Here is an 18,456-nt window from a genome sequence, read left to right as displayed (position 1 = left end):
CCTGGCCGAGCTTGGGCTTCCGGTTAGTCTCTCCAGATTGTATGTGCATGCTGATGACAGTGTGGATCTCCTGAAAGCTCTGGGTCGCTGAAGCTTTTGCTGCAGTAGCAGTCACGTGACTTAAGGCCTGCTTCCTTTGGTCATCAGAGCACTCAGTGGCACTGTCACACACTGCAGAGCAATCACGAGGCAGCGAAGGGGAAGACCATGCTGGCTTTAGTGGGTTGTCTACTCACTTACAGGGTGCAAGGTCTGGGATGGGCAAGAATCCGGGAAGGGGAGGGAGACTCAGCATTGTAGGTGTGGTTTTTGATGTCCGAGGCACATATAGTCTGTGCAGAAATAACTAGAAGAGAGTGTACGAGGCTGTTTTTCCTTAGTCCAGCAGGTGTCAGGGGAGGCAGGGCTGACTGAGAACTGGAGACTCCTAGGCTTTCCTGGCCATGTGGTCGAGTCAGACAGAGGCATGATTCCCTGCCTTGGGCTGTTCTGGAGGTAGGAACATGGTGGACACAGGATTGCCCTGTGTGGATGAAGAGAGACAGCCTCTTGGAGGAAGTCCAGTCAGGTCTCTGGGAAGCAGAACACAGGGAGGGCGCTGATTGCTGAGGCCGCAACCGACTGTGGCTGTAGTCCCCCGCCTGCCTTTGCTCCCAGCCTGTCCTCTTCCTCCTCTGAATGTTTGGTCTTCTAAACCCTGAGGCCTCCAGTGACAAGAGGGGAAGGGCCTGGCTCAGAACGCTTTGTAGAACACAGCCCTGGTCCGTGTGCTGGGTCACACACAGGCCTGTGTCACTGTAGGGCTGCAGCTTTCTGAGGCTGTGGCTGGAGCAGGCATCCTGAACCAAAGGAGTCCATGATATTGGGAGAATGTCACAAGGTAGGAGAAACCGGGTCAGAGTTGGCCTGACTGTAAAGTAACACTGTGTCACTCGCACAGCTGGTGCTTTGGGTCTTCCCCCATGCAGCACAACTGCTGGGCAAACGTCGCTGTCCCGGGCGAGTGTGTATCTGATCAGGTCTGATCCTGTGTACCAACAGGAAGGATGGGGATGTTGCCAGTGCAGCTTCAGCACTTGGCAGGTTTAATTCTACCTTTATTAAGAGGATCTTTCAGTTTTTGTACATCTATAAGAGGGAAAACAGATGTAAGCTATGTTTTTTAAATACTTTTTTGCATTTTTGAATTCACTGCATGTGTGCAGGTTTCCATGGAGGCCAGAAGAGGGCATCTGATCCCTTGGAGTGGAGCTGGAATTTTAGGCTGTTGTGAGCCACCTGACCTGGGTGCTGGGAACTGAATTTGGGTCCTCAGCAAGAGCAGTATGCGGGCTTAACTGCTGAGCCTTCTCTCCAGCCCTATTGGCTATCTTTGTTACAGTATTCCTAGTACTTTTTGGGATGTCTGACTCAGAATGACTGACATCTGTTTTCTTCACCATCATTCTCTGCCATTCAGAATATGGGTGAGATAATACATCACTGGAATACTTTTTCTAAAAGGATGACACCATCCTAGTAGGGATTTTTGTGGTTGGTTTTATTGGCCTGTGCTAATTATACATAGTGATGGGTTCCGTTTACATGTTCACACATGTCTATAGTGTGTTTTGAACTTATTGGCCCTGTCTGCCATCTTTGTCCCTCCCTGGCTCCTGCTGATCCCATTCCTATTCCCAGCCAGTCCCTCTTCTAAGTGGGGTGTGGCAGTATACACCTTTAATCCCAGCACTAGGGAGGCAGAGGCAGGCGGATCTCTGAGTTTGAGGCCAGCCTGGGCTACAGGGTGAGTTCCGGGACAGCCAGGGCTACAGAAAAACCGTCTTGAAAAAAGAACAACAACAACAAAGCCAAAAACAACTAGCCCTTCTTCCTTCTTGTACTTTCTTACCTTTTTTTTTTAAATGGAGTTTTTCTGTGTAGCCCTGGCTGACCTGGAACCTGCCTTGTAGACTAGGGTGGTAGTTTCACATCTTTACAAAATATTTATTTTTATTTTATGTGTATGAGTATTGGCTTGCATGTATGTGTGTGCATCAGGGGTGTGCTTATTTCTTCGTGTGTGAGACCCAGTGAGTTTAGGGCTGGTCATAGGAGCACGGGTGAGAGGTTATCCACAGGAACACAGGAACAGTACCAGAAGATTCACCACTGAACAGAATGGCTCCCTTGAGTGCCCATAGATCCTGAGGGAGGAGTGGCCCGTGAGCTCATCGTCCTTCTCTAACAGGACGTTAATGGTGGGACTCTAGTGCAGGTAGTCAATCCGCTGTGAGTCAGTAGAGCAGTGGCCTTGTCGTGTCCAGGAGACAGCGTCCATAGCGCTCTGCCCCATCTGGTCTTTCCTTCTCCCCCTCTCCCTTCCGCAGTGTCCCGTGAGCCTTGGGAGTTTTTTCTTGTGGCCGAGTCCAGCAGTTGCCTGTTGTTAGCACATCACCAGTTCTGACGGCAGCCCTCCTGTTGGTGAGGAATTGTGGAAAGTGTGGTACAGATAGCCTGTGTTAGGATACAGCATGTGGCTAGAGGCCATGCTCAGCCCTGGACTTTTGATGTCCTCCATAGGCGCCTGTGCCTGCTGTTCAGCTAGAAAATGGAGAGCTCTTAGTGTCCACCTCTGGAGGTTGCCTTGAGCCTTAAAGTCACACGTGTGAAGTGTGGAGAGCAGTCCCACCCACAAGTGTCTTCAGTGACCAGTGGTCATCCACCTCCATCAGTGTCACTTTGCAGTTTACAGTGTGTGGTGTAATTTGTGTGTGAGCAGCGTGTTACAGACTGCAGTGTGGTTTTGCCTTTGATCTTCTTATTCAGTGAGCCGAGCCCTGTTTGAGAGGTGAAGAAATTCAGTGTCTTCAAACAAAACTGAAATATTGCCATGTTCAGTCACCTAAGATGATGCGGCTTCAAAGCACAGCACCAGAAGGGCTGTGTCCTTGAGTTTGCCATGGCTGACAAGGGGGGCCACCCAGACATTCAGGCTCTGATCAGATCTGGCATCCTACCTACTGTCATGTCTCCCCTCTGGTCCACAGTTCTCTGACTCTTCTCTCAGAGCCTTTTGTGAGATACCAGGTGCTCCTTGGGTCACACGGAGGCATGCTTGTATACACACATGCTGTGGGCGTGACCCCTAGGCCTCCAGTATGGAGGACCATTGGCTCTGCTGTGCTGAGCCCAGCATGTAACCTCTGAACCTCACCAGAAAGCCAGGCTTTGGCTGGAGGACAGGGCTTTTATGGGAGTGTGTGTGCTGGAGAGCCTGTCACAATGCAGGCCAGTTTTCCTTCAGCTGCCCTTGACTTACAGTAAACGCCTGCTTGCTTAAGATGTTTTACATTCCTGAGATTCTGTGGGACATTCCGTTGAGTCTTCCGAGTGACAGTATTCTGAAAATGCACTTGTCGAAGACTCCAGCTACGCAGCTGAGGGAAGTAGCATTTGGGTTTTGCACTGCTCCAGCAGACGGACGGGGTTCTCCAGTTTACTAATGACCCTTTCTTCTTGTTTGCTTTGGACTGTTTGACAGGAAACTGGTGGGAAGGAGACATATGCTGGGCCTGAGAGGGCTGGGATCTGTGTGGGATGACTGGACAGTGGGTGGTTAGCCCACTCCCTTTGCAGGGTGTGGACTCTCACTGGTGTTGTATTGTTCCTCTGGTGCCTAACTCCCGTGAGGACACCTGCCTAGGGGAGAGGGCTGGCCTCAGTCCCTGGGCTTGGGTGAAGGGGACTAAGGAATAGCAGAGCGCTGCGTAGCTGATCAGGACTCATGCTGGGCCCAGGGCAGATAAGAAACTAGATTCCTGGACCCCATGCCCTGCTTGGGGCTTCTAGATCTAAGTCTGGGCCTTAGCATCTGCTTTCCTAACACATCACCAGATAGATGGCTGTGGTGCACAGTGGAGACTTCCTAACACATCACCAGATAGATGGCTGTGGTGCACAGTGGAGACTTCCTAACACATCACCAGATAGATGGCCGTGGTGCACAGTGGAGACTTCCTAACACATCACCAGATGGCCGTGGTGCACAGCGGAGACTTCCTAACACATCACCAGATAGATGGCTGTGGTGCACAGTGGAGACTTCCTAACACATCACCAGATAGATGGCTGTGGTGCACAGTGGAGACTTCCTAACACATCACCAGATAGATGGCCGTGGTGCACAGTGGAGACTTCCTAACACATCACCAGATGGCCGTGGTGCACAGTGGAGACTTCCTAACACATCACCAGATAGATGGCCGTGGTGCACAGTGGAGACTTCCTAACACATCACCAGATAGATGGCTGTGGTGCACAGCCGAGACTTCCTAACACATCACCAGATGGCCGTGGTGCACAGCGGAGACTTCCTAACACATCACCAGATAGATGGCCGTGGTGCACAGTGGAGACTTCCTAACACATCACCAGATAGATGGCTGTGGTGCACAGCCGAGACTTCCTAACACATCACCAGATGGCCGTGGTGCACAGCGGAGACTTCCTAACACATCACCAGATAGATGGCCGTGGTGCACAGTGGAGACTTCCTAACACATCACCAGATAGATGGCTGTGGTGCACAGCCGAGACTTCCTAACACATCACCAGATGGCCGTGGTGCACAGCGGAGACTTCCTACACATCACCAGATGGCTGTGGTGCACAGCGGAGACTTCCTAACACATCACCAGATAGATGGCCGTGGTGCACAGCCGAGACTTCCTAACAGCCCAAGCTCCTAAGTCCAGATCAGATGATAAAATACCAGCTTCATGCACTCGGGAGGCAGAGGCAGGCAGATTTCTATGTGTTTGAGGCCAGCCTGGTCTACAAAGCGAGCTCCAGGGCAGCCAGGGATGTTACACAGAGAAACCCCACCTTGAAAAACCAAAAAATTAAAAAAAAAATTAAAATCTGCTGAGTGTGGACTGGTGGGATGGCTAACCAGGTAGAAGTGCTTTGCTGTCAAGCCTGTTAACCTGCCTGAGCTGGTTTTCAAGTTGTCCTCTGACCTCAACACACACACACACACACACACACACACACACACACACACACACACACACACACACACACATACAGAGTGAATTAAAAAAAAAATAATTGGCCAGATGTGGTGGTGCAGGCCTTTAGTCCTAGCACATGGCAAATAGAGGCCTATGGATCTCTGTGAGTTTGAGGCCAGCCTAGTGTATACAGTGAGTTCTAAGTCAGCCAGGACTACATCGAGAGACCTGGTCTCAAAAGTACCTAAAATAAATCAGTAATACAGATAAAAGATTTGGATACATGAACGTAACTGCCAAGTGCATTCCCATAAATGTGTGAAGGCAGGTGCGAAGCAGGAGCTCTGGGGTGCACAGGACAGAGGGGCCTGGTGGGGAGGGCCCAGTCTAATTCAGATGTCCAAACCAATGTGTGAGCCCAGCAGTGGCCTAAGGGGAGCCCAACTCCAACAGGTGTGCAGGAGATGAAAGTTATTTGCTCAGCCTGTCCTGAACCAGGGACTTTTCCTGCCTCAGCCCTCCAGTGCTGGGTTGCACATTTCTGTCATTATACTCGGTCTCTGTTTTCTTTATATAAAACAAAGTTTTTTGACACAGGGTCTGATTCTGTAGTCCAAGCTGGCCTCAAACTTGTGGGGATCCTCCTGCCTCAGCTTCCCAAGTGCTGAAATCAAAGACATAGGCCATTATTATGACTGGCCTTTTTTTTTTTTTTTTGTACTGGGGAATGCACCTAGGGCCTAAGCACTCTAAGTAAGTGATGTGCAACTGAGCTATACCCTGGCTCTGTAGATATTAAGTCACAAAATCCCCCAAGCTTAAGGAAGCTAACAAAAATCTTAATTTTTGTTTGTTTGTGTTTTTGAAACAGGGTTTCTCTGTGTGTAGCCCTGGCTGTCCTGAAACTTGCTTTATAGACCAGGCTGACCTTGAACTCAGAGATCCACCTGCCTCTGCATCCCAACTGTGGGGATTAAAGGCATGTGCCACCACTGCCAGCTCAAAAACCTTAATTTTAATTAACTTTTAAAGTGTATTTTATGTGTATGAGTGTTTTGCCTGCTTGGATTTTTGTGCACCACGCCTGTGCCTGATGCCAGTGGAGCACAGACGAGGGTGCCAGGTTACTTGGAATTGTAGTTATGGATGGGTGTGAGCAACCTTGTGGGTGCTGGGAACCAAACCCTGGTACTCTGCAAGGGCAGCCAGTGCCTCTAACCACTAAGCTATATCCGCCTCCCCTTTTTCTTTTATATTTTTAAGATTTATTTTATGTGTGTGTGCTTGAATGAATGTGTGTGGCCTGCAGAGCCCAGAAGAGGGTGTTTGAATCCCCGGAAACAAGTGCCGGTGTAGTGTAAGAGAGTAAGTGCTCTCGACTGCCAAGCTCTCTCTCCAGCCCGTTTTTATAATTCTAGGAAGTTATAGTGGTGTGTGAAACAATGTTATAAAAAAGGTTATGGTGTTGAATGAAAAGCTGCACTTAGAGACTTTTTTATTTGTTGTGGGGTTTTGTGTTTTGTTTTGTTTTTTGAAGATTTACTTATGTATACAGTGTTCTGCCTGCATGTATGACTGCAGGCCAGAAGAGGGCACCAGATCTCATTACAGATGGTTGTGAGCCACCATGTGGTTGCTGGGAATTGAACTCAGAACCTCTAGAAGAGCAACCAGTGCTCTTAATCTATGAGCCACCTCTCCAGCCTTTGTTTTGTTTTTTGAGACAGGGTTTCTCTGTGTAGCTTCGGAGCCTGTCCTGGAACTTGATCTCTAGACCAGGCTGGCCTCAAACTCACAGAGATCCGCCTGCCTCTGCTTCCCGAGTGCTAGGATTAAAGGTGTGTGCCACCGCACCTTTCAGAGATCTGAAAACTAAATTATTTTCTGTTGTTGTTTTGAGAGAACTGGCTCCCACAATTTGTCCTCTGACTGACAAACACACACTGCTCTACCTGTGCTCTCCCCCAACTAAAGGTTTAAAAGTTAAATGGTGTGTTTATAAGTGCATTCCATATTTCCTAAAAATGCTTCAGGTTATTTTTCACAGAGAAACCTAAGTTGTCACATACGTGTTTTTTTTTTTTTTGTTTTGTTTTTTTTAAGAGAGGAAGGAGTATTTTTGAGCCAAGGTCTTGTGTAGTTCAGGTTAGCCTCAAACTCATCATATAGTGGAGGATGACCTTGAACTCCTGATCCTCTGGCTTGTCTCCTAAATGCTGGAATTACAGGTGTGTGCTGCCACCCCAGCCCACAGGGTTTATGTTTATTTCATAAAGGGGTATATGTGTGTGTGGCATTGGTAAACATATTGGCCCATTTCCTTGACTGCACAGGGAGAAGACATCCATTATCAGAGAAAAAGATCATGCATTACATGTACCAGTTATGCAAATCACTGGACCACATGCACAGGTAGCTGGGAGGGGCGGATCCCCCACCAGCGTGCAGGGACACGGCCCTAGGAGGAGACTTTGGATCAGTGAGGTGCAAGTCATTCTCTTCATTCTTTCTTTAATACTCAATGCAGAAACGGGATATTTCACAGAGATGTGAAACCAGAAAATATACTAGTAAAGGTAAAAACTTTTATATAGAAACTTGATATCTAATAAAGGTAGAACATAAAGTTGTGAATGTTTTCTTCTTTCTAGATTTATTTTTTTTTAACTAAGTGTGTATGTGTTTGGCTGGGTGACGGTGGTGGTGGTAGTAGCACTTGGGAGGCAGAGGCAGGAGGATCTCTGTGAGTTCGAGGCCAGCCTGGTATACAGACCTAGTTCCAGGACAGCCAGTACTAAACAGAGACCCTGTCCTCGAAGGAAAAAAAAAGTGTGTGTTTGAGTGTGGGTCTGTACACAAAAGTGTAGGTACCCATGGAAGAGCCAAAATTTGAAAGCTCTAGAGCTGGAGTTCTGGATGGTGGTGAGCTGCCATGTGGTACTGGCAGCTGAACCTGGATCCTCTGCAAGAGCAGTACACACTCTTAACCACAGAGCCAGCTCTCCAGACTCAGAATATAAAATTTGATTCACTGGATAAGTCTTCTGCCCCAGATAGCTGGAAAATACGGTTTGGGTTTGGGTTTTATGGTGCTGGAATAGAACCCAGGACCTTGTCCATTCTAGACAGACTTTGTGCCCTGGCCTGGGTTAGATGACTTTGTTCTGTCAGTTTGTAAAAGGAGGCTTGCTTTAGCAAATGCTGTCAACATTACAGACTCTCCTCCTGGAAGAATGCAATAGAAGGAGGCGCTTTTGCTTAATAGTCAGCCACTCCCTGTCTGGAAACGGAAATAGCCATTCTCCATGCTGAATGTCAGCTTGGGAGAGGAGAGTTTGGGGGGCCTCCAAATTTGAGATTTCTCAGACTTGAGGTCTCTTCTGAAGTCTCCTTGCTTCCCAAATTGAAAGTGTCCACGCATGGTTTCTCTAACTGACTTGCTATTAGAAGAGACCCCTTGACCACATGGCCGCAAAACGCCTGTGTGCAGTGAGGCTAGAAGTGGACCACCCAGAGGATGGAAGTGACTGGTGAAGGGACTCGTCTGGATCTGGCACTTTCCAAACACATTTGTGTTCTTCCACTGGAGTCACTTAAAAAGCCTGCACATTGTATGCTAGGAGCTGCTTAGATGCTGGGATTTTCCTGTAGTCTGTATGTTTGAATCGGTTTGTGAGACAGTGGCTATAGATTAAGATAGAGCCGATCCTGCTCTCTCTCCCTTGCAGCAGGATGTCCTGAAACTCGGGGACTTTGGGTCGTGCCGGAGTGTCTATTCCACGCAGCCCTACACAGAGTACATCTCTACCCGGTGGTACCGGGCCCCGGAGTGTCTTCTCACCGATGGGTTCTACACATACAAGATGGACCTGTGGAGCGCTGGCTGTGTGTTCTACGAGATTGCCAGGTAGAGCAGGGCTAGCCCCGGAGCCTGATGTACCTCACAGAGTGACGTGAGCAGGTCACATGGTGAGGCTGGGCAAGGCACTTGCCAGCTCCTCCTTTGAGCTCCAGGATGCGGTCATTCTGGTTCCGCTTGGTTTCTACTGCACTGGGCTCTCCTTCAGCAGGCAGTTGCCTAGAGTTTCTTCTCAGTTCTTGCCAAGTACTTGTCCTTACTTGCATGGCCTGGGCAGCAGTACCCGCAGGCCCGGTGGCAGGGTGGGACTGGGGGTGTGGCTTGATCATGCAGTGACCACAGGCAAGATGAGAGACACAAGGCACTGCCACCTTTGATCCTCCTGTGGAGAGGCGAGCACAAGTGGTCTGCCGCAGTATGGGCAGGAGGCTCCTTCTGGCACGGCTGGACTTTTCTTTTTTCTTTCTTTTTTTTTTTTTTTTTTGGTTTTTCGAGACAGGGTTTCTCGGTGTAGCTTTGCGCCTTTCCTAGAACTCACTTTGTAGACCAGGCTGGCCTCAAACTCACAGAGATCCACCTGGCTCTGCTTCCCGAGTGCTGGGATTAGAGGTGTGCGCCACCACCACCCGGCAGTTGGACTTTTCTAGAAAGCCCCAGCTCACTCTTCCTCTGACCTTTTGATACCATTCTTGGGAAGAACAGGGGCTGAGACACAGACTGAGGGGTTGTTGTACTCAGAGGTGAGTGCTGTCCCTCTTAATTAGGCCTTGGGAGGAGTGGGTGGCGGCCTTTACTCATGGTGGATCTTCATGTGAAGTGTGAGCACAGACAGGGACCCAGGGGTCACCAGTCCCAGCTGCTCTTCTGACTGCTGTGGATCATGGTGTGGACATGCACTTCCGGCCTTCTTTGGTACTAGTGTGTGTATACTAATAATGCCATTTGGAAAGTCCAGTGGTGACTTTACTGAGGCTGTAAATGCCAACGGACAGTTAGTTCTTTGTCATGGGCTAAGTTTTTACAGCAGCCAGCAACATCTGAGCAAAATTTCAGACAGCCTCGGGTGAGCCATTTGTAAACCTGTCCTGTGCCTCAGAGCTATTTTTTAATCTCTCACAATGTCCCCTTTGGCCATGAGGCTAAAGAGTCCTGCTGCCAGAGTAGTAGTTTAGGTTTTTGTTGTGGCATGGAACGGGATCACATCCTCAGATCAGAACAGCTCAGAGCTGAAGGCTTCTTGAAACTTATTGCCAACATACTTGACTTCAGCCAATTCTGGGCTGAGAGGAGGTTCTCTGCAGCTTATGGCATTTTGCAATAGAGAAATGAGGGTGTTGGACTGAGGGGAGAGATCTGTTGACTGCCTCTTAAGAAATTCCTTAGGGGGCTGGAGAGATGCTCAGTGGTTAAGAGCACTGGCTGCTGTTCCACAGGACCTGGTCCAGTCCCCAGCACACATATGATGCTGTCTCACACCATCCATAATTCCAGTTCCAGGAGGTCTGATGTCCTCCTCTGGGCACCTGCAGGCACGTGTGCACAGACATACTTGCAGGCAAAACACCCATACACAGAATTTTTTAAAAGTTTAGAAATTATAAGTTTAGGCCAGGCAGTGGTGGTGCACACCTTTAATCCCAGCACTTGGGAGGCAGAGCAAGGCGGATCTCTGAGTTTGAGGCCAGCCTGGGCTACAGAGCAAGTTCCAGGACAGCCAGGACACAGAGAAACCTTGTTTTGAAAAACAAAAACAAAACAAAGAAACAAAGTAAGCTTAAAGACGTCTTTCAGAAAAAGAAGGAAGAAAGAGAAAGAAATAGTCGGGGCAGTAGGGCAGTAGGGCAAGCTGTCCCGGCCAGAGGCTCCTCGTGTGGGCTGAGCTGGTGGAGGTGGCCTGCCTCACTGCTGCGCCCCTCCTTGTGCCCCTGCAGCCTGCAGCCCCTCTTCCCTGGTGTGAATGAACTGGACCAGATCTCAAAAATCCACGACGTCATTGGCACGCCTTGTCAGAAGACCCTCACCAAGTTCAAACAGTAAGTGTTTGTGCCCTGGAGGCTGCTGTGCGTCCACTGTCGGGGCCCAGCCTTTCTACAGCAGGCCAGGGGTGCTGCCTAGAGCTCTTCCATGCCGCCAGGACACTTTCTGGGCCACCCTCCCATTTGGGCTCCTGCTGTGAGAGAGGAGCCAGCCCTCTCCATCTTCCTGGAGTCACAAAAAGCTCTCATAGTCTCTCAGGAAGGCCAGGTGTTGGGTTTCATCCTCAGAGCATTTATATAGGACTTGGGTCTGCTTGGGTGAGAACTGTTGCTTGTTAGAAAGGCTGTCAGTGATGACTTCCTGTGGCTGCCAATCAGCAGTAAGAGGGTGCCGGTGATGCCCAGCCCTTGCAGCCCCATTGGAGTTTTGATTTGATGATAGGTGAAGCTGAGGACTGTGGGAGTGTGGGACTTGCTAGGAGAGGTCTCCCAGAAGCCCCATGGTCCAAGGAAGGTCAGTAGAGAAGTCACCCTCTTTGTTTTCTCCTATTCACCTTAATTTTAGTCACACAGGAAGAAGGTGAAGTTTCTGCTTTAACAGGTGAGGGAGTCTTTGTACATTTATAGCACATGCTATCCTTGTTTACTAGTACAGCAAAAGCAAATAGGAAATGCAGAAATGCATCCCTTGCCCAGCCTCCCCGCTAGCTCAGAGCAGTGTGTTTTATCCAGTAGTTGAGCCTGCACTGATGGTTGGATCTCACAGCCATTGATTGACACAGCAGGATTCTCTCTAGTTCAGGAGGTGTGCGTTCTCTTATCCCATCCCCCTTTTTTAAAGCCCAGGTTGGCCTCAGATTCTTTATGTAGCCAGGGCTGGCCTTGAACACCTGATCCTTTTACCCATACATGGCAGTGCTAGGGTTGTAGCCATGTCCCACCACACCCAGCCTGACTTGCTTCCTTGGAGGCCTGTGAACTCTCACCTTCAGTGCAGGGCCCTTAGAGGCAGGTTGACGACCACCAGTGCTCTAATAATGGCATGATGATTTATTATCATTGGGCTTTCAATACAGGTCGAGAGCTATGAGTTTTGATTTTCCTTTTAAAAAGGGATCAGGAATACCTCTACTGACAACCAATTTGTCCCCGCAATGCCTCTCCCTCCTGCATGCAATGGTGGCCTATGACCCTGATGAACGAATCGCGGCTCACCAAGCCCTTCAGCACCCCTATTTCCAGGTGCAGAGGTAGGATTTCTGGTAGATTGCCTAGTGATGAGTGGGAAGTCTTGGTTTATGAGACCCATGGGACAAGGAACTGGCCTGGGAACAGCTCTCTCCTGACAGTGGTCAGTGCCCCTTGAGACTGTCTCTGTGATGTGTCCTTCCTCTAATGAGGCAGTTAGCAGCTTCCCAGCACAGGAAGGAGGGCTCTGGGGCTGCTTTGGGGTAGATGTCAGAGCTCCAGTAGGTCAGCTCCCTGGAAAAGCCTGGCACACATCCAGGATGGACAGCGTGACTTCACTGCTTTTCTAAGTGCTCGGTGGGAGGAGCTTACCGAGGCCACCTAACTTCACACATCTACACACTCCTGAATTTGACTGTTTGGCCCTAGGAAGGCCATGTATGACACTGCATGCTTAAAAGACAGCCTCTGTTCCCAGCCCAGACAGCATCGGGTTTGTACAGGAAGGGAAGAAAGGCCTCTGGTAGCTCACGTGGAAAGAGGTGTGAATGACCACTCATAATGGTAGATTTGTGGGTGAAGGAAACAGCTAAGCTCTGGAGCCATTATCGTAGGTGGCCACATTCTTTTCCTTCCCTGTAGGGCAGCTGAGACACAGACCCTGGCCAAACACAGAAGAGTTTTCTTCCCCAAGTGCCCCATGGTGCCAGAGTCATCCAGGAATAACTGGTCCTTCTCAAAGGAGGGCAGAAAGCAGGTATGAGCTGACGTCAGTGAGCTGGGTGAAGACTGGAAGTCTGTGCGTAGCTTGTGTCTGAGAAGGCCACCACAAGTTGTGAGGTGGTGACACCTGTCCCAAGGGCATCATGTCAGCTGAGATGTGACCACCATGATCTGGTGTTAGGAATGTTCTAATTGCTCTGTGGACCTGGCTCCATCCACCTAGGCCCTTTCTGCCTCACCAGCTACAGACCCATGGCTAACAGAACATGGGAGTAAGCCTGGAGAGGGGACCCTTCCATGACTATCTGACCTGATGGCCACGTGCAGGTGCCTGTTCTGGACCAAAGCCCTTTGTGGTCACACCTGCTTATCTCCTGAGAAGCCACAGTAGCCCCTAGCTACAGTTGGTGAGCGCACTAGGCCAAGAGGCACATCAGCCCGGTTAGCGGGGTTGGTTTTGCATTCTTCCTAGTTAGACATGCCAGCTTCACCATGCAGTCTCCTCGTCTGTTTGACCTATCTGGCTGCATCCTGACATGTGGTGCCCCTGTGCTGAGTTCTGCCAACTGTACAGCCTGGGGCTAGTACCCAAACTCTGCCTGTGCATTCACTGTTTGGGCCTCTCACCAGTCAGGTGCACCTCCTACCTTACTGAGTCTCTGTCCGTGGCAGCGGCTGATCACGTGGACCCATTGCAGCCAGCGTCTCCCAGAGCTTTGACTGCTGTGCCCAGACAGGCCTGTGGACAGCTGTTCCCAATACCGGGAAGCAGGAGTACTTGGGCAGTACCATCTCCTGAGTTCCCCCAGACTCTAATTCCCCATGGCCCTCCTTCCCAGGGGGCCTGCAGCAGCTCCCTGGATGCCCAGGCCCACAGGGGAAGCTCCCCTCCCTCAACTGTGTCACTGTCTGCCCTCAGACTGTTGTCCGCTGGCACGCCTCCGTCCCGGCTCACCTCCAAAGTGAAGTCACCTCCAAGGTGGCCACTGGTTTCTGAAGGCTATGCCTGTCTCCTGGCTGTGGCTTATGAGCCACACCTCAATGAGGTACCTAATGTGGCAGAATCTTACTCCAGAGAGCTGCACACTGACCGTCTTTTCCACATTCTCTTCACATGCTAGGCATTTTTTTCAGTACCTAGAAAAATGCAGAAACTACTGGGCATGGTGGGACACCCCTTCAGTCCCAGCACTCAGGCAGAAGCAGGCAGATCTTGGTCTCCATGGCAAGTTCCAGGCCACCCAGGGCTACATAGTGAGACCTTATCTCAAAAGCAAGTAAGCAAACAAATGCAGAATCATTCTTACCCTAAAGCCGTACACGAGCCTACTGGGGTCAGCTCAGCCCAGAGTGATAGCTGTGGTGCTGTAAGCCTGCGTTTGCCCATCACCTCACTGCAGGTTGGCCAGAGCTCAGCCTTAAGGCTGCGTTGAGGGCCAGTGCTTGACAGGAAATGCAGAATACAGGAGGACCCCTGGGAGGTGCTGCCTTTGCTTGTAGGGTTTGGGAAGTCTGCCCACACACGGGTGTCTGTTCGCCAGTCTCCATCCTGGCTCTAGCCAAGAAGTTTGATCAGGCAGAAGAGCTTCCTTTGCTTGAGCTGATTCCTGAAGGGGAACTGATCAGTGTTCTGTTTCAAAAAGCAGCCCCTGAGGCAAGAGGAGGGCCATGCCAGAAGACAAGGGCCAGCCAGCTTGATGGAGCTGCCCAAACTGAGGCTGTCCGGAGTAACCAGACTGTCATCATGTTCCAGCCCTGCACTGCGGTCAGTGCTGGGCCCTGGAGCGAACGGAAGAGTCCCTGTGTTGAGACCCTTGAAGTGTGCTGGTGTGAACAAGAAGGTAGTAGTCTCTAGCTTCCCTGTGGGGCTGCTCGAGGGCCTGGCCTCGGCCTCCACTCAGTGTCTGTGGTTCTTCTTTACCAGACAGACACGCAGAAGGCCATCAAACCTCACCTGAAACAGTGTCACCTGCCCACGATCAACAGGAAAGGGGGCGAATACTGAGCAGCATGCCACCTGGTCACCTCTTGGAGAGCAGGGCAGGCGCCATGGGCAGGCTTAGGCCTCTGCAGCTGAGAACGGATGGGCCAGAGGATGCCCGGGGTGCTGGTGGTCCTCATGATGCTTGGTGGCCCAGGACATGCTGCCTAGCAGTCCGTCTGTACCCACGGCCTGAAGCCTCGTTCGTGTGTTTGTAACCCCAAAGCAGCTGTACCAAATGTTCCAGTTTAATATATTTGTAAAACCACCTCATTCAAGGGCTTATTTCATTTTCATAATGTAAGGATTTGAGGTGACTTTTTATATGAATCAAAACAGATTGGGCATAGTAGGTAGCTCATGCCTGTAATTCCAGCACTGGGGAGGTGGAGGACAGGAAGAGCCCTGCCTGGGCTACACAGTGAGTATCCCTGCCTCAAAAAAAAAAAAAAAAAAAAAAAAAAAACCCAAAAAACCAATAAAAGATAGAACGAAATCTGTGATGAGTGACTTAGGCGTGGTTGAGAGGAGGCTGGCACCTGGACCTCCGTGTTTGCCCAACAGGATTGGCAGGTGTCTGCGTCTTGTGGCCGTGGGACCTCACGGGAGTGCTGTTGCCGACTGCTGGGTTTCACTAAAGAATAAGGTATTGTTACAGTCTCTCATCAGAATGTTCTCCATTTCAGTGTGTTACAAGCCACTGCTTTGTGTCAGCTGTCCTGAGCTGCAGCTGGGCAGGCTGACATCCCAGGAGGCAGGGCAGGCCGCCTCAAGTGTCCTCTGAGGGCCAGTTTTGAGTGGTGGCCATGTTGTCTTGATTGCCAGTGCCTAGACTCCCTTAGGGATGCACAACCAGCTGTCTGGTTGTCAGTGTTGCTTGGAGCAGGTAGGAAGGTTGGGTACCTTGTGTCTTGGAAAAAGAAGGCTGGGGCTAAGGAGACAAGGAGTGGACCAGAGTGTTTGCTGCATGAGAAGAGGACCTGAATCCGATCCACAGCATCCACGTAACAACCGGGTACTGCTACACCCTATAACCCTATCACTAGGGCAGGGACAGTGCAGGACGGGACAAAGACAGGAGGGTCTCTGGGGCTTGCTGGCCACCAACCTACCCAGACCCAGCAAGCTCCAGGTTCAGCGACTCTCTCAGGGGAACCAATGGGGCAGAGAACACTAAATGACACACTGGGTGTCTTCCTCGTGCCTCTGCACATGGGTGCACACACACACACACACACACACACACACACACTCTCACAGCCCATTTCGCTGCAGGGGAGGGGTGGGAACACTAAAAGAAGGGTGCTGAGCGGACTCGAAGTCAGAAGCATTGGTCAGCCAGCTGGACTTTGGGACAAGATCCTCCTCAGCCTCTTGGCTTTTGTTTTTGCTCTCGCTGTGTTGGGGGTAGAACCCAGGGCCCCGTGCGTTCTCAGTAACTACTCATTTAGCAGTGGCCTAGGCTCTGCTCAGCCCTATGGAACAAAGGAATTGAGGATGCCTTCTTATCATCTTTTCAAATACACACCATTTAAAAAGCGAAACTTTCCAGGAAGTGTTGAGTCTCAAAAATATCTGACCCCATCTTTCAGGGCTCTACTGGCCCAAGCATCAGGCCACCAGACAGGTGGGTAGGGGCAGTGAAGCTGTAGGAGGAAGATGTGGGACAGCAGAGGGCAGTGTGTGGGCATGGAGCACTGTGGGTATGGATGTCCAGCACAGGCAGGTTCAAGACCAGAAATGAGGCTTAGAATGGACAGAGCCAGGGCCTGGTGGGAGTCTCCTGCTCATCTGACTGTCCAGCCTTTGCTGTTGGCTTAGGAGTCTCAGTCCAGTAGGTATTAGCCAGGCTTGCAGCCAGTCCAGCACAGAAGGGACCAGACATGGAAGCCAGCAGAGCAGAGTGGTCAGGACAGAGTGGCCCAAAGTAGGACCTGCAAGGCAGGCAAGCTGAGCTGAGGGGGAGGAGGCTGGGGAGAACTAGTACCTGGAAAGGCTGCAGTAAGGACCTGAGGGGAAACCTCTTGGCTTCCTCTGCCTCCTGTGGGCCTAGCATAGCAGCCCAGTGCATCATGGGTCCTCCCGTGCAGCAGAATTTGAACAGCAACTTCTCGCCAAGTGTTTGAATTGTCACCGCAGCATTCTGTGATGGAAAGGCAATGGAGTCACACCCTTCCCTTCTACCATGGTAGACGTGATGATGCAGCCTTCCCTCTACGCTAGGCCCGACACATGGAGTGACACCCATCAAGTCCTACGGTACCAGGTAAGTGAGCGGTCACTTCCTATGGCTCCAGGACCTGCTGTACACTGTCTGTGGTGTTAGGGCAGTTATAAGACCATCTGGAAGACTAGGGACTAATCTGAGAAGTTAGTTACTGGTGCAGTCATCTGAGGGACACTGGGACAGTGACGGCTTAGTACAGCTGGTCAGTGGAAAGAGGACGGCACAGACTGGGCCAAGGCATGGCAAGGACCACAGACCCGAGGGGCAGTTAGTGAGAGCTGTGGAACACAGCTGGGCATCTCTTCAGGAGGTGCTTCAGTCTCCACACAAGTCCGTGTTGCCCGGCTGTCAACGTGACTTCCTCCCATCACGTCCTACAGAGGGGAATGGAAATGCTTTGGGAGACTGCCAGGTTCATGTAGGCTTGGTTTTCAAGAGCAGCTCCTAATCACCTTCTTGAGATGTTCTGGACTTAAAGGGCTGCGTTTTTCTTTGTAACCAGTGCCCTAGAGTGGCAGGAACAGCAAACTCGGAAACGTGTCAACCCTGTCTTCTAATGTGATCATTCGGAGTACATGATTTCCTTACACAGTGAGATGGCTCAGTGCTGCCAACCCTCACAACCTAAGGTCGATCACAGAACCCACACAGTAGAAGGAAAGAAATGACTCCCTCGAGGGTTCTCTGATGTCTATATGCAGACTAGCATACTTATACATGCTACATTACAAAAGTCGAGTCTTCAGTGAGGCACAGTGCATGTATGCCTGTAATCCGTGCGCTTGGGACTTGGAAGGCTGAGACAGGAGGATTCCTTTGAGATGGAGGTAATCTAAGCTATACTGTGAGTTCCAGGCTAGCTGGGGCCTGTCAATAACAGACCAAAACAAGAGAAGATGATTGAGTCTTAGCATCCTGTGTTGCACCTTTCCAAGGCTGAGGCAGCAGCAGAAGCAAGGGGCTTCTTCCCTAGTCTGGGAGCCGGGAACCTAAGGTGAATGAAGACAAACTGGGGCTTGCATTGCTGTGAACTGTGGAGTAGCATCATACTGCTGCAGCCACGGCTGTTAAAAATTCAGACAACCTAGCAAAAGCCTCACACTCCTTCCATATGTCCCCTATTTAATGGGATCATTTGGAGAAGTGTTTCAGACACCTTGTGACTTAGTCTCAGCACATAAATCCTTTAAGGGCCCAGCTCTGTATGATTCTTTAAAAGCTGAGAAAGGTCCTCCTGCTTGGAAATATTGGCCTTGTCTCTAGGTATCACCTGCAGATGAAGTGGGCCAAGAATTTGACCTGAGCACAAAGATGCACGCCTGCCTGCTGACGTCAACCCTCCGGAAGCCCCATGTAATGTCAGAGCTAAACAGGCATGGTGCTGCTGCTGCTGAAGCTGTGGAAACTTACAGTGTGTGGTCTCAGCTTTCCAGGACAGCAGGCGGACTCTAAACCATAAGGAAAAGGCCATGTGCTTACACCAGAGTCTCCAGGCCTGGGCCGCTGCA

The 18,456-nt window shown here is 50.5% G+C and overlaps 1 protein-coding gene across 10 annotated transcripts in view; it reads left to right on the top strand.

The window, feature by feature from the left end:
- The window catches only part of Mok (MOK protein kinase), a 40,685-nt gene extending 25,691 nt beyond the window's left edge, over positions 1-14,994 (top strand). For 5 of the 10 annotated variants that reach the window (XM_037210853.1, XM_028883791.2, XM_028883789.2 and 2 more), the window contains 8 exons: positions 7,328-7,406; positions 7,522-7,570; positions 8,723-8,901; positions 10,785-10,886; positions 11,906-12,079; positions 12,660-12,774; positions 14,384-14,581; positions 14,665-14,994. In XM_037210853.1, coding sequence (XP_037066748.1) covers positions 7,328-7,406; positions 7,522-7,570; positions 8,723-8,901; positions 10,785-10,886; positions 11,906-12,079; positions 12,660-12,774; positions 14,384-14,581; positions 14,665-14,745 — 977 coding nt within the window. In that variant the 3' untranslated portion in view covers positions 14,746-14,994. The remainder of the gene's footprint in view (positions 1-7,327; positions 7,407-7,521; positions 7,571-8,722; positions 8,902-10,784; positions 10,887-11,905; positions 12,080-12,659; positions 12,775-14,383; positions 14,582-14,664) is intronic. The other 5 variants (XM_037210852.1, XM_037210854.1, XM_028883790.2 and 2 more) reach the window with 4 other exon arrangements.
- Positions 14,995-18,456: the final 3,462 nt, after the last annotated feature.

Source organism: Peromyscus leucopus, chromosome 14 (genome assembly GCF_004664715.2).
Source record: "Peromyscus leucopus breed LL Stock chromosome 14, UCI_PerLeu_2.1, whole genome shotgun sequence".
NCBI lineage: Eukaryota > Metazoa > Chordata > Mammalia > Rodentia > Cricetidae > Peromyscus > Peromyscus leucopus.
Note: the sequence above shows the minus strand (reverse complement) of the source record. Positions and strands in the feature narration are given on the sequence as shown.